Source organism: Fundulus heteroclitus, chromosome 5 (genome assembly GCF_011125445.2).
Source record: "Fundulus heteroclitus isolate FHET01 chromosome 5, MU-UCD_Fhet_4.1, whole genome shotgun sequence".
NCBI lineage: Eukaryota > Metazoa > Chordata > Actinopteri > Cyprinodontiformes > Fundulidae > Fundulus > Fundulus heteroclitus.
This window is the reverse complement of record NC_046365.1, coordinates 17,762,500-17,775,265: the sequence shown is the minus strand read 5'-3', so window position 1 is coordinate 17,775,265 and position 12,766 is coordinate 17,762,500. Positions and strand designations below refer to the sequence as shown.

Sequence of the window (12,766 nt, the reverse complement as noted above, 5' to 3'; positions counted from 1 at the left end):
GAAATACAAGCGCTGATTGTGGACTCTCCAGCTATAAACGGTGCATTATAACACAAAAAACTGCTCAAAGTATGACAAGCAACATCCCATTCGTTGCATTTCGAACAAAACTGACTTTCTCTGATCATCCGTCAATACATTTCTCACTGACCTCCGCGCAAGCCTTCAGACACGTTTCCTTGAAGCCCAGCAGCGCACGCACATCCTTCCGGGAGGGGTCCGCCTCCGTGGTTCTGGCGATGACGTGCCTGAGGACCACCGCCAGCCCGGCCCGGCAGAGCCGCCCGCTCTCATCCACCGCGGCCGGGAGACGGCAGCTCCTCACCAGCCGCGGCAGCGCCTCCGGGGTGAGGAGGGCGCACGCGCCGAGGGACTCCGGCAGGAGACGCCTCGGGGACTCGGAGCAGCTTTCGTTGCCGGCGCCGTCGCTGCGGACCAGGAAGACTTTGAAAGAGCTGGACTCGCAGTAGGAGAGGAGGAAGAGGACGATGGAGGAGTGCAGGGGCAGCCGCGGCTCCCCGTTGCGGGAACTAAGTTCTAAATAGAGGCATGGACGCTGCTGCTCGGCTTCAGAGGGTTTCATTATAAATGGAGCCGGTGCTGCAGGGGGGGGAAAGGAAGATGTATGTTAGATTTACAAATCGCAAGATGTCGTTTGTGAGTCGGGCGACCAACCGTATTCAACTCATGTCATAGATACTTACAAACAGTGGCGACACATGTGTGTTTACAGCCGCTTCTTCTTCCTCTGCGCCGAAGCTGACACGTCTCCACAGCGCCCTCTGCCGTCTGCAACGTGTAGTACAGAAAACGCGAAATGTGTTTAAAACGCGCTATGGCAACAAAGGTTTTGTTTGTGTTTTTTAAGAATGCGTTTCAAAACGGGGAACTCATGTAGATTTATTCACACAAAATGTTGTTTTTTATGATTGTGCCATACAACAAACGAAAACTGAAACATTAAGTGTCACAGATCATTCAGTGTATGAGGTAAGACCAAACACAAGGTATTTTTTTTTTTTATACAGAAATGTTTACTATGGTCATCTTACACAGTCATGGAGGGGGAGAAGGGCTTTGCTGGTTGTTGGTGAAGCCCTTCATATCAGTGGAAGGAAAAGTGAGTTAGCAAAAATGGGCAAAAACACTAAAGATAATGACACCCTTGAGAGAAGATTTTGAAACAAAAGACCGCTCATGAGTTTGCACACACACACACACACACACACACACACACACACACACACACGTATCCAACATAGGCTACAGCTGTTGCATTTTTTGGGTTAAGCCACTCAAAAACCCAACACCGTGTCAGAAGTGCCTCTTTTCATATGTTCTGAAAGTTATTTTTAGCATTTCATTCAGAAATCAAGGTTTCAGAGTCTAAAGAAGGAGTAGAGAGACCCACAATCCAAGCTGTCAAGTATGAAGTTTGCAAAGCCAAGGACGATTCGAGGAACCATGTCATCTGCAGGTATTCATCCACTTTGTTTTGTCAAGTTCAACACCAGTGCATCTGTCTCAAAGGAAGGTTTAGAGCACTGTATGCTTTTTGTTGCCAACAAATTTTATGGAGATGCTGGTTTCCTTTTTTCTTGGTACCTAACCACACTGCAAGAAGTATCAATACCTGCATACCATAGAGGTACATCTCAAACACCAGAATAGCATGAAACTGAAGTTTAATATTTGTTGTCCCCTATTTCAGAAACGAAACACATATGTTTTATGGGTTCATTGCATGCAGAGTGACACTTTATTTACTGCCACTTGATAATAATGGCTTTGAAATTATGAAAACTCAAAATTTAGCATCTGAGAAAATTTGAATACTGTTAAAAAGGAGCATTGGATGATCATGCTGTCACACTCTAACCAGCTAATTACATCAAAACACGTCGAAAGGGTTCCTGATCTCTAAATAGTCTCTCAGTCTGGGTAAGTGGGCTAAACAATGGGAAGATTGCTGACTTGACAGACTCTACAAGGAACATAAACCACAACAGGTTGTTGATACAAGAGTGCTGTACCCACGAATATTTACAGTAGGTTCAATGGAAGGAAGACCTCTGGTAGGAAAAAGTGTAATGGCAATAAGAATAACCACATTATTGAGGGAATTTTCAATTTTTCAGACTTCTGAAAAGAATAACAATTTCTATGCAATCAATATTTGGTTTGGCCTTCATTTGCTTGAATCAATGCATCAATGAATCATGACATGATACCAGAATTTAGGGGAGCTCCACATGGAGTGGATTAAGGCTGGAGTCAGCACATCAGGCCACTATTCACAGACGAATCCTGCACGTATGACACAAATGTGGCATTGTTTTTGTCAAGCTGCACCTAAACCAGCGATGTCATCATAAGAATCTTACCTGGGCTGAAAATAACTTGTTTTTACATAGTGGCTCTTATCAGATGAACATAAAGTTTGTATTTCATTTGGAAATCAAGGTTCCCGAGTCTGGAGGAAGATTGGAGAGGCACAGATTCCATGTCGCTTGAAGTCCGTGTGTTTCCACAGACAGTGATTGTTAGGGGTGCAAAGTCATCTACTGGTTGCTCCAATGAGTTTTGTTTTTTAGTCCACTGTCAGCCCAGACGTTTACCACAAAATTGAATGCTTACTTCTTCTGACCAGCTTTATGGGGATGCGGGTTTTGTTTTCTGAAAGGACCTGACTGCTTTCAAAGCAACCTGGGCTTCCATTACTCCTCAGCAATATCACAGGCAGATCACCTTTATGCCACGCTGTACTGATACAGTAATTTCTGCAAAAGGAGACCCAACAAGTATTGAGTGCATAGAAATGAATACACTTTTCAGAAGTCCAGTATAACCTTTGAAAATATTTTAAAAAAATTATCTTATCATTTATTAAAGTTTTTGATACACTTCGTTTTGGGTTTTCTTTATCTAAAATTACAAGAAAAAAAAGTTTGAAATATAGGTGCTCTCGGTGTAATAAATCTATATTATAGGAGTTTCACTTTCTGAAATGAGCAATAAAAATATTTTTTGTGATATTCAGATTTTTTGTGTTGTAGGTTACTATAGAATAATTTTAGCTTGATTGACCGAAACCCTAAAGAAAATCTATAGAGTTTTTCTAAAGAAATATTTTTTTTAGCTGAGAAACTAAGTTTCTAGTTTCCATAAGCTGTAAGCATTCAAATGAACACCGTACAGATGAAAGCCGTAAAAATATTACTCAGTTGCACTGAAGTTTAAATATCCACCACATTTACCTTCTGAACGGAGTTACTAGGATAATTTTCTTTCCCCGATAATATTCTGGTTTATTGAGACGCACCGACGTTGTTTAAGCGATAACCAAAATGCGAACATTTCTGTTGCAAACGTCTCCTGAGATGCACTTATGAGCTTTAACATTACATCGTTGCACTCTATGGTTCCGCTCATATGCATTCCGGAAACATTAGGCGGTTGCACCAAAACGGCGGCGTTGGTTGGATGGTTATTTGCTGCTCAATCCGTCGTTGTTCACAAACCGGAAGTATTCTGATAACAGTAAAGAGAAAGACAATAGTGTCAGGTAAGGCTGTTAAAAAGACAACCATCGTGGGTCCAAAGCGGCTTTTATAAACGGCATTTTTATAACGAATGTAACTTTAGCGATCGCACCGCTATTGCACTGTCTCCGTACTGCTTTCAGTGTTACACAGCTATCAGAATGTGGAGAAACAAAGAACCGGCTCAGCTTTGGTAGTTTAGATCTTCAGCAATGAAGCAAGAGGCGCTGGTAATGCTAGTATATAATAAATGTAACATGGCGTTAATGTGTGTCTGAAGAAAGGCTTTGAACGTCTGAGCTTCGGGAGACGTGTTTCTAATTTGTTTTTTAATAACTTTTATTCAACAGAGCATGCGCCAACAAGTAAGGCAGTTTTACAGTGGTGCCATTAACACATGCAGATCTTTGCATGTTCCAACATAGCTCAGATATTTCAAATATATATGTAATTCAATAATAATAATAATAATAATAATAATAATAATAATAATAATAAAAACAGGGGGTTATCTAATCACTCTATGTTTAGAAAGAATAGGATTTATCAGACATAAGGTTAGGTTACAACAGAGTCCAACCTCTTTGTTGTTAGATAATCCTTCAGATATGCACATATCTCTGGGAATATTTTCTGGAAATACAGATATTTTGTGTTTGATCCATCTTTCCAAGTTAATCCAAAATATTCCTAGAAAAGATGCTTTCTTGGAATGGAAGGTTTCACAAAAGGAACATTTATTCTTGAAAACAGAAAAGTTACTGAAAACTTGATATAGTAGTAGTTTTATGTTTTACCAAAAATCGTACAATTCCCAGTAAGTTTGTCTGGAACAGATTGCTTTATATTAAGGCAGGGTGATATAGCTTAAAAATAAAATCTCTGATTTTAGATTACCAAATCCAGTTAATCGATTGTTTTTCTCCCCTTCATTTTGTAAAAAACGAACTACAGAAATTATTTAAAAAAACGTCTTGCCTGAGCGTTCACCTAAATTCAGAGTGCAAGTTAATGCAAGCTGTAAAACATGCTTATAAAACAAGAAGGTAGGCCCTGTCTTTGGAAACAATGAAAAAAAGCACAAAATGTTTGCTGCTATTGGTTTTATACAATGAGCTACTTTGAGTATACATCTAAGAACAGGCTTCACTTCATTTATGTAACTTCAAACATAAAAAATAAATGATTAAAGTGCCACGTCTTAGGGTAAAAAAGTTTCTTGTTTAGAGTATTTCCTAAACCTATATTCAACATTGCATGCTTTTACCAAAACAATTTCCCCTTTCAGGACTGATATAGTGCAAAGTTACATGGGGGCCTAAGGGATGCATTGGCAAAAACATCTTTTCCAGATTTTCCATCTTCATGAATTGCAACATTTTTAGTGTCCTACAATTTTTCAATTTATTATAATAGCAATAAACTCTACGTGATGATGCTTGCGGCCCAAACAAAATCCAACAGGGGTTGTCAGGATTTTTCATTTTGCTCCTTTCCATGTTTTTTTTCCATAATAGCAGCAATAAGTGTAGATATTTAAAAACATGATTGCATGCAATTTGTGTGTGCTTTCTAGCCTAGTGCGACTTAATGTAACGTAGGTGTTGAAGTAGCTTTTTCAGTGATTGATTGGTAAGCTCTTCTTTGCTCTTTGGGTTTTTTAAGAACAGTATTTGTGTTTGTCTGGTGCTGGCGGTGGTGACGGGAGACTCACAGCCAGACAATCTACTGCCAGAAAAAAAAAAAGCCGTTTAAAATGCTTTTTATCCTCAATTTTACCTCGATTGCTGACAACATCGTGCTAAACGTTTAAGTCCTCATAGCCTTTTCCTGTTTGTCCAGAAAACCTAATGTCTGTGAAGTTTTTCCTGGTTCCTTATCTTTGATTGAATCCACAATACCTGAATTTCAGTTAATCAATTTTTTTTTTTAGCTTTCATAAGAAATTTGATAAATGACACACTGCTTGGATACTTTATTACAGAATTCTGTTTTTGTTAATGCTCCCCCTGCGGAGCGCTGTGTACGTAGTAAAGGTGAACGCTGACAATGTTTCATGACTCCCGTTTGGCAGCCATGGCTGGCCCGGTCAGCTTGGAGCTGGATCCGATCTTCCTGAAGGGACTGAGCTACCTGCACTCAAAGAGCAAAGATTCAGCAGAGAAGCTCAAAGCTCTGCTCGACGAGTCCATGGCGAGAGGAAGTGACTCGTCCTACCGCTCCCTGCAGAAAGTAAGAAACATGTCAATGAAAGTCACCATTTCCATTATTTTCCCCTCCGGTTGATCCGTAAGCATCGCGCTCACAGCTAATCGCCGGTGCTCTCTGCGTCTAATCCCTCAGGAGGTGGAGGTGTCGAAGGTTTCCATGTCGAAGCTCAGCTTGAGTAAGCAAGAGTCCAAGTCATCGGGTTCCTCCTCTACCAGCAGCAGCACAAGCAGCAAATCCAGCTCAGAGAAAAGCAAGAAGGACGTGGAGAAAAGGCCGTTAGAGAAGGTACAGGGAGGCGTTTCTCCTCGTCACAACGGGGATCGTTTGCTTTTCGGCGAATCTTAGCTTGAGCTGTGTCAGCATACGTTCAAGCACCGAAATGTTTTCACACGGGCCTCTCAGACGGTTTCATTAGGTTTATTTGGTAGAATAAACATAAAGAGAAAAAAAACTGGCATAATGATTGGAAGCGGCATGTAGATGTCACCAAAGTTAAGAATGTCGTTTATATTTTTGACAGATGATTTCTGACCAGTTTAACTTTCAGTTTGTCTGCTAAATGCTTAACGTTCACGCTGATCCCACCCAGTCAGATATCCATTTGTAGGACGGTGCTTTCTCCATCAGGTCTCCCTCTACAGTAGAAATCCAAGCATTATCTGAGATGTGGGAGTGATTTCTGTCAAATATCATTAAATCAACTTTATTTTCATCAAGAACTACTTTGATCCACAGTGTTGCCTTCAGCAGCTGAAGCTGGCCAACAACCTGCGTCAGTAAACGCAGCGGAGTCGAGCTTCGTCTGCGCTTTAGCTGGAGCTACACTCTTACCAATGCTATTAATAAACATGGAAAGTATGATAGAGCTTAAAATAAGTCCTTGGGGGCACTCCTTTTAAAATCTTGAAAAAAAAAAATTAACTGGAAAAGTGCATTGTGTCAGTCTAGAAAGTAGCCTCTAAGCCCAAAGCCCAATTTTATTGGTTATTGTCAACTAAGTATTGCTTCAGCTGTAGTTTGGATTCTGGTTCTCATGGAGAAAGTAAAAGGTTAAATCCCTTTGAGAAGGAGGGAACAAAGACAGCCTTCCAGACACTTCCTCATTGCTCCTGTGTTTGATACATCTGTACCGGAAATAACTTGACAAGTCTGGACTTGCTTAAAGAAAGTTACTGTTTCCCGCTGCTTAGCATTTATTTAGGTCAACCGTCGTCCAGACCAGTTTGGTCAACTATGAATAAATGAGACATTCTAATTCATTACATTAGGAATGTGTAAGTTAAATAATAAATAATATTAAATAAAATTGAATTGAATTAATTTGCCATATCAACGGATGTGGAGATGTATTCAACAAGCTTATTACCATTTTGCCTCAAATGCATAAAAGTCAGATCTGATCACAACAATTTTGTTGTATTTCATGTTTTTTTTGTATTTGTTTTAACTGAAAAGCAGGTCAGGGTTGACCTCAGTGAAGTGGAACCCCCGAAAAAGCCTCGTTTGGAGAAGCAGGAGAGTCGCTCTTCTCCCATCACGGTTCAGACGAGCAAAGACCTGCTGCCAAACATCAGCGACTACGATGAGACCAACGCTGATGACTTTGCCATGGAGATGGGCCTGGCCTGTGTGGTTTGCAGGTATATATTAATTTTATATATATATATATATATATATATATATATATATATATATATATATATATATATATATATATATATATATAGTAGATCTAATTACTATTGGATCAATGTCAGGATACTTGTCCAGTCAATGATATTAGACATTAACTTGTGTTTTTAATATCAATTAGACAGATGACTGTGACCATGGGAAACCAGTTGGTGGAGTGCCAGGAGTGTCATAATCTCTACCACCAAGAGTGTCATAGGCCCCAAGTGACGGATAAAGAAGTAAACGACCCCCGACTCGTGTGGTACTGCGCTCGCTGCACCAGGCAAATGAAACGCATGGTGAGGACCGAGGAACTGCGTTCCGGTTTTCCAATCCGTTGTCTCGTTAAGAGCGTCTGCCGCTGCTGTCGGTGCCAAATTAACGTCTTTACTGCTGTTGTCGTAAAGGCCCAGAAACCTCCACAGAAACCGTCCCCTGCCTCTGCGTCATCCGCGCCCGTAGTAAAAGACACCGTGGTGAAGAAGACGGACCCCAAACTAAAGACCGACACGACCAGCACCTTCCAAGCTTTCAAAAGAACAGAAGTCAAGGTATGTGGGTCACACACAAGCAATCCCCGTTCATTGGCACCCCTGGTAAAGACTAGTAAAAAACCTTAAAACAAACAGACTTTATATTTTGCAGTAGCATAATGTCACATTGAAAAATGCGTAAAAATTCTACATTTCTTGAGGCTACTTTCATTCAGCTCAGAAGGAAATACCCGTTAAGGGGTACTAGCTAGGGCTGGACGATAGTTGTAAAGAGTCCACATAGCAAGCCTTCCCAGGCCGTTGGTAGAGAAACATCCCACACAGCCTTGCACCCTACAGTGGCCATGGGCTGCAAAGGGGAGGGTTTGTTGCTGAAAAGCTCAACCTTGCTCACATCTGACCAAAGCCCCAGGTTAAAGTCCCAAAGGGAGGGGTCACCAAGAGCCGCTGTCATGCAACTGTTCGACGTATCGCTGCTTCAAGACAGCTGAATCAAATAACTGAATTACCTCCTAGGCAAATCATCCCTGTGAATAGATGCACTGGCTTCCTCTTACGGCCTTGAGGCCTCTGCCACGAGGTCATTGATTTTTAATAAAATGTCCCTAGACACTCCGGTCCCACATTTCAGACAATGTGGTTGTACAAGAACTTTTAAAGCAACTTTGCATGTTAGTTAATTTTCACCATTAAGTCATTTTTCTAGCTTAATAGTGATTTCTAGTCAATTTGCATCACATGGATGAAATAACCATTTAAAGTCTTTGTTCCAAAAAATGTACATCGTACCGTCTTTCACGCAAAATGTATTCACAAGTTTAAAAAAAAAAGTGATCTTTTGACCAACTATTTTTCTAATGCCTACAGTTACATTTGAGCAGAACACAACAACACACTATTTTGTTTTTGTTGTGGTTCTATCAGGAAAATTGAAAGTAATAAAAGCTGTAGACCACATGTGAATCAGCACAAACATGACACCAGTAAATAAATGTATTATTACTATTATTATTTTGGCCTTTTTTCCCCAGTTTTAAATTAAATCATTATTTTACTATCATTACTATTTATTATTCTTAATAATAATGCTAGTAATAATAATAGTTTTGTTTTTATATAACATGGTTCCTGCGGACCCTTAAAAAGTCTTAAAAGGCATTGAATTCTGCAATATAAAACTAAGGCCTCAGTTGGCATTAAAATGTCTTAAATCAGTCTTTCTTAGGTCTTAAAATTGTTACCAGGTCATAAATAGGATTTTATTTTTGTAATCCTTAACAAACAGTAACATAATTGACACAATTATAATTTTTTAAATTTACCGAACGGCTCAACGTAACCATTATTGTTTCCGTCACGATAGCAGAACCAATAAAAACTGTTGCGGCTGGACCATAGCTGCGAAAAAGAGTTGGCACTGGTTATGTTGTGGTTTTTAAAACTGATTTATAGTTTACTTTAGTAGGGAACAAAACAAAGTTTGTGAATTCAGTATGGAATGTTTTTAAAAATTTTAAACATATCTACTGGGCCAGAAAGTAATGTTTATGTGAAAATAAACATTTGGGTGAAGTTGTCGCAACCAGGTTTATCTTGTTTATCGTGAAGTTGGTCTTAACTTTTTATTTCAAGTGGCATTAAAAAGTCTTGAATTTAACTTGCCTTATGCTGTAGGAACCCTGTATAATGATAAATAAGATATTCTATTAGGTATGTAATATTTTGATTCAGTGATTAAATAAATATAAGAATAATTGTTTAAATATTATTATTATTATTATTATTATTATTATTGTTATTATTATTAGTAGTAGTAGTGGTAGTGGTGGGGTTATAACCTTTTGGTTTTTCCTCTTAATAATGTCCTAAACAGCAATAAATTACAGGATGGTCTACAAATAAGATCTCAACACGTGTTGCTCCCTAATAGCTACTGTCATTGTTTTCTGTCATGTCCTGCAGCCTCCTGCCACGTTAGCCAACCCCACCAGCAGCAGCTCCTCCTCCCCAGGCAGCGGTCTCACCGGCTGGGCCGCATTTGGTGCCAAAACAAACCCGTCTGTTCCCACTACCTCCAAACTGGCCTCCTCCGGCCCGAGTGGGAGCAGCAAGACCCTGACGGCTCCTTCGGGTCAGAAACCAGTGGGGTTGTCGGGTCTAGCAGGAGCCAAGTCGGGACTCGGGGGTGCGAAGGTTACCGGGAGCAGCAACGGAAACGGCTCCGGCCAGGCGACTCTGAAACCTCCCCCGCCTCTGACGCTCGGTAAGCAGGCGCTTAACCGCTCATCTAGCGGCGAGAGCCAAGGGAAAGGCTCCGCCTCACCTGGAGCAGGCTCACCGAGCGGCTCCCAGGCAGCGGCTGGGGGGAACGGAGGGAGCAACGGAGGAGGAAACGGGAACAATGGGAACGGCTCAAAGGGCGCACCGACCTCTCAAGAGTCCCAGGCTAACGCCATGAAACGCCTGCAGATCTTTAAGAAGAAAGCGGCTCAGAAGAAGCTGAAGAAATGAGTCGAGGTTTAGAGAAACGGACATGGAGGACAGAGGGAGATGTGAGGGAGTAGAAAGTGAAACGTGTGATATTGGCGCTTTTTTTTTTTTTCTGCACAAGGAGCAACCACCATCCAGTCACATGCTCGAACTTTACTGTGTGTCAATGCTGCTGTGTGCCTCTTCTGTCCTAGCAAACCTAACCAATGAGCAAAGTGTCACTTTTTGGACAAACCGGTAAATAAATCATCTCTTCTCACAAACCGACTGTATCGCTCACTTTCTACAGGGTTCCTGAACATCATGAAAAATGGCATTTGGATTTTAGTTTTTCCATGTCTGGATAAGTAAAGAGGCTTGCAAAAGTATTCCCACCCCTGGAACCTTTCCATATTTTATGACAACCACAAGAATAAATATATTTTATTGGAATATTATGTAAAAGACCAACACAATGTGGTACACAATTATGAATTATAAAAAATGATACACACTTAAAACAAAATTACAAAAAAAAAAGAAAGAAAAGTGTGGCGTGCTAAAGTATTCAGCCCCCTTTTCTCTGAGTGCAACCAGTTGCCTTCAGACGTTGCCTGATGATTGCTGATGCCTGAATAGAGTCCACCTGTGTGTAATCTAACCTCAGTATAAAGACGGCTGCTCTGTGACGGCCTCAGAGGCTGGTTAAGAGAATATTGGGGAGCAAACAGCATCATGAAGTCCAAGGAACACACCAGACAGGTCAGAGATAAAGTTGTGGAGAGGTTTACAGCACGCTTAGGCTTTGAAGATCTCACGGAGCACAATGTTCAATCCATCATCCTGAAATGGAAAGAGTACGGCACAACTGTAAACCTACCAAGACAAGACCGTCCACCTAAACCTAGAGGCTGAAGAGGGAGAGCATTGATCAGAGACGCAGCCAAGAGGCCATGGTGACTCTGGATGAACTGCAGAGATCCACAGCTCAGGTGGAGGAATCTGTCCACAGGACAACTATTAGTCGTGCACTGCACAAATGTGGTCTTTATGGAAGAGAGGCAAGAAGAAAGGCATCGTTAAAAGGAAACCATCAGAAGTCCTGGTTGCAGTTTGCCAGAAGCCATGTTAGAGACACAGAAAACCTGTGGAGGAAGGAGCTTTGGTCAGACGAGACAAAAACCCCTCAACACGTGTGTGGCAGAGAACTAGCACTCCACATCTGAACACACCATCCCCACTGTCAGATATGGTGGTGGCAGCATCATGCTCTGGGGGGGCTTCTCTTCAGCAGGGACAGGGAAGATGGTCAGAGTTGATGGGAAGATGGATGGAGGCAAATGCAGGGCATTCTATGAAGAAAACCTGTTGAAGTCTGCAAAAGACTTGAGACTGAGGCGGAGGTTCACCTTCCAGCAGGACAACGACCCTAAACATAAAGCCAGAGCTATAAGGAAATGGTTTAAAGCAAAACATATTCATGTGTTAGAATGGCCTAGTCAAAGTCCAGACCTAAACCCAATTGTGAATCTGTTGCAAGATCTGAAAATTCCTGTTCACAAATGCTCTCCATCTAATCTGATTGAAAAGAAAATCACTAGATGTGCAAAGCTGGAAGAGACATGCCCTAAAAGACTTGCAGCTGTAACTGCAGTGAAAGGAGGTTCCACAAAGTATTGACTGGGGGGGGGGGGGCTGCATACTTTTACCCAATGCCCTTTCCAGTTTTTTATTTAAAAAGAAATCACGTATAATTGTATTTCTCTTTTACCTAAAATTTCAATAAATAAATGTATGTTTGTGGTTGTTAAAATGTGGAAAAGTTCAAGGGGTATGAATGCTTTTGCAAGCCACTGTAAGAGAAAAGCAATTGAAGATGGAAAGCTATTTGTATTTGCTGGTTTTCTTTGTTTTCTGTTCTTGTTTCTTTCCATCTTTTGGTCTTTGCGTTTTCCCCCTTTATTGATCATGTCCCTCATTCCTTACTTCCTTATATCCTTGTTTTGCTTCTTAGTTGTTATTCCTTTCTTTATTTTCATCCCTTCCGTTCTTCCCTGTCCTTTATTTGTTGCCATTTTTTCATTTCTTCATTGCTTCCTTCCTTTCTCCCTCTTGGACTTCTATTCTTATGTCCTTCTGTTCTTCCTTGTGTCCTTCATTTGTTACCCTTTTTTCCTTTATTTCATTTCTGTCCTTTCTCAAAGTTTTTCTTATGCCGTTTTTTTCCTTCTTTCTGTCCTTTGTTTTTCCTTTCATTACTTTGTTTCATCCCCTCCCTTTCTCATGTACTCCCTCCTTCATGTCTTCCCTGTGTTCTTATCTCATGGCCCAACTCTCATTTCATTTTCTTCTTCTTCTTCCCTTTCTTTCATCCCG

The 12,766-nt window shown here is 40.8% G+C and overlaps 2 protein-coding genes across 5 annotated transcripts in view; one reads left to right on the top strand and one right to left on the bottom strand.

Annotated features, from left to right (window-relative positions):
- The window catches only part of gstcd (glutathione S-transferase, C-terminal domain containing), a gene marked incomplete in the record, with an annotated part of 61,403 nt that extends 60,616 nt beyond the window's left edge, over positions 1–787 (bottom strand). The window contains 2 exon segments of the mRNA XM_036137040.1: positions 152–600; positions 705–787. Coding sequence (XP_035992933.1) covers positions 152–583 — 432 coding nt within the window.
- Positions 744–10,674, top strand: ints12 (integrator complex subunit 12). 4 transcript variants are annotated; one of them, XM_036137042.1, is made up of 8 exons: positions 744–990; positions 1,384–1,477; positions 5,617–5,774; positions 5,886–6,038; positions 7,209–7,393; positions 7,567–7,726; positions 7,835–7,978; positions 9,884–10,674. In XM_036137042.1, exons 2-8 carry the CDS (start codon positions 1,429–1,431, stop codon positions 10,430–10,432), a joined length of 1,398 nt encoding a protein of 465 aa, XP_035992935.1. In that variant the 5' UTR covers positions 744–990; positions 1,384–1,428; the 3' UTR covers positions 10,433–10,674. The 4 variants fall into 4 exon arrangements, with proteins under 4 accessions (XP_035992935.1, XP_021164129.2, XP_012737652.2 ...); XM_021308454.2 differs by having other exon boundaries at positions 1,369–1,477; XM_012882198.3 differs by lacking the exons at positions 744–990; positions 1,384–1,477 and adding an exon at positions 3,443–3,565 and having other exon boundaries at positions 7,212–7,393.
- Positions 10,675–12,766: the final 2,092 nt, after the last annotated feature.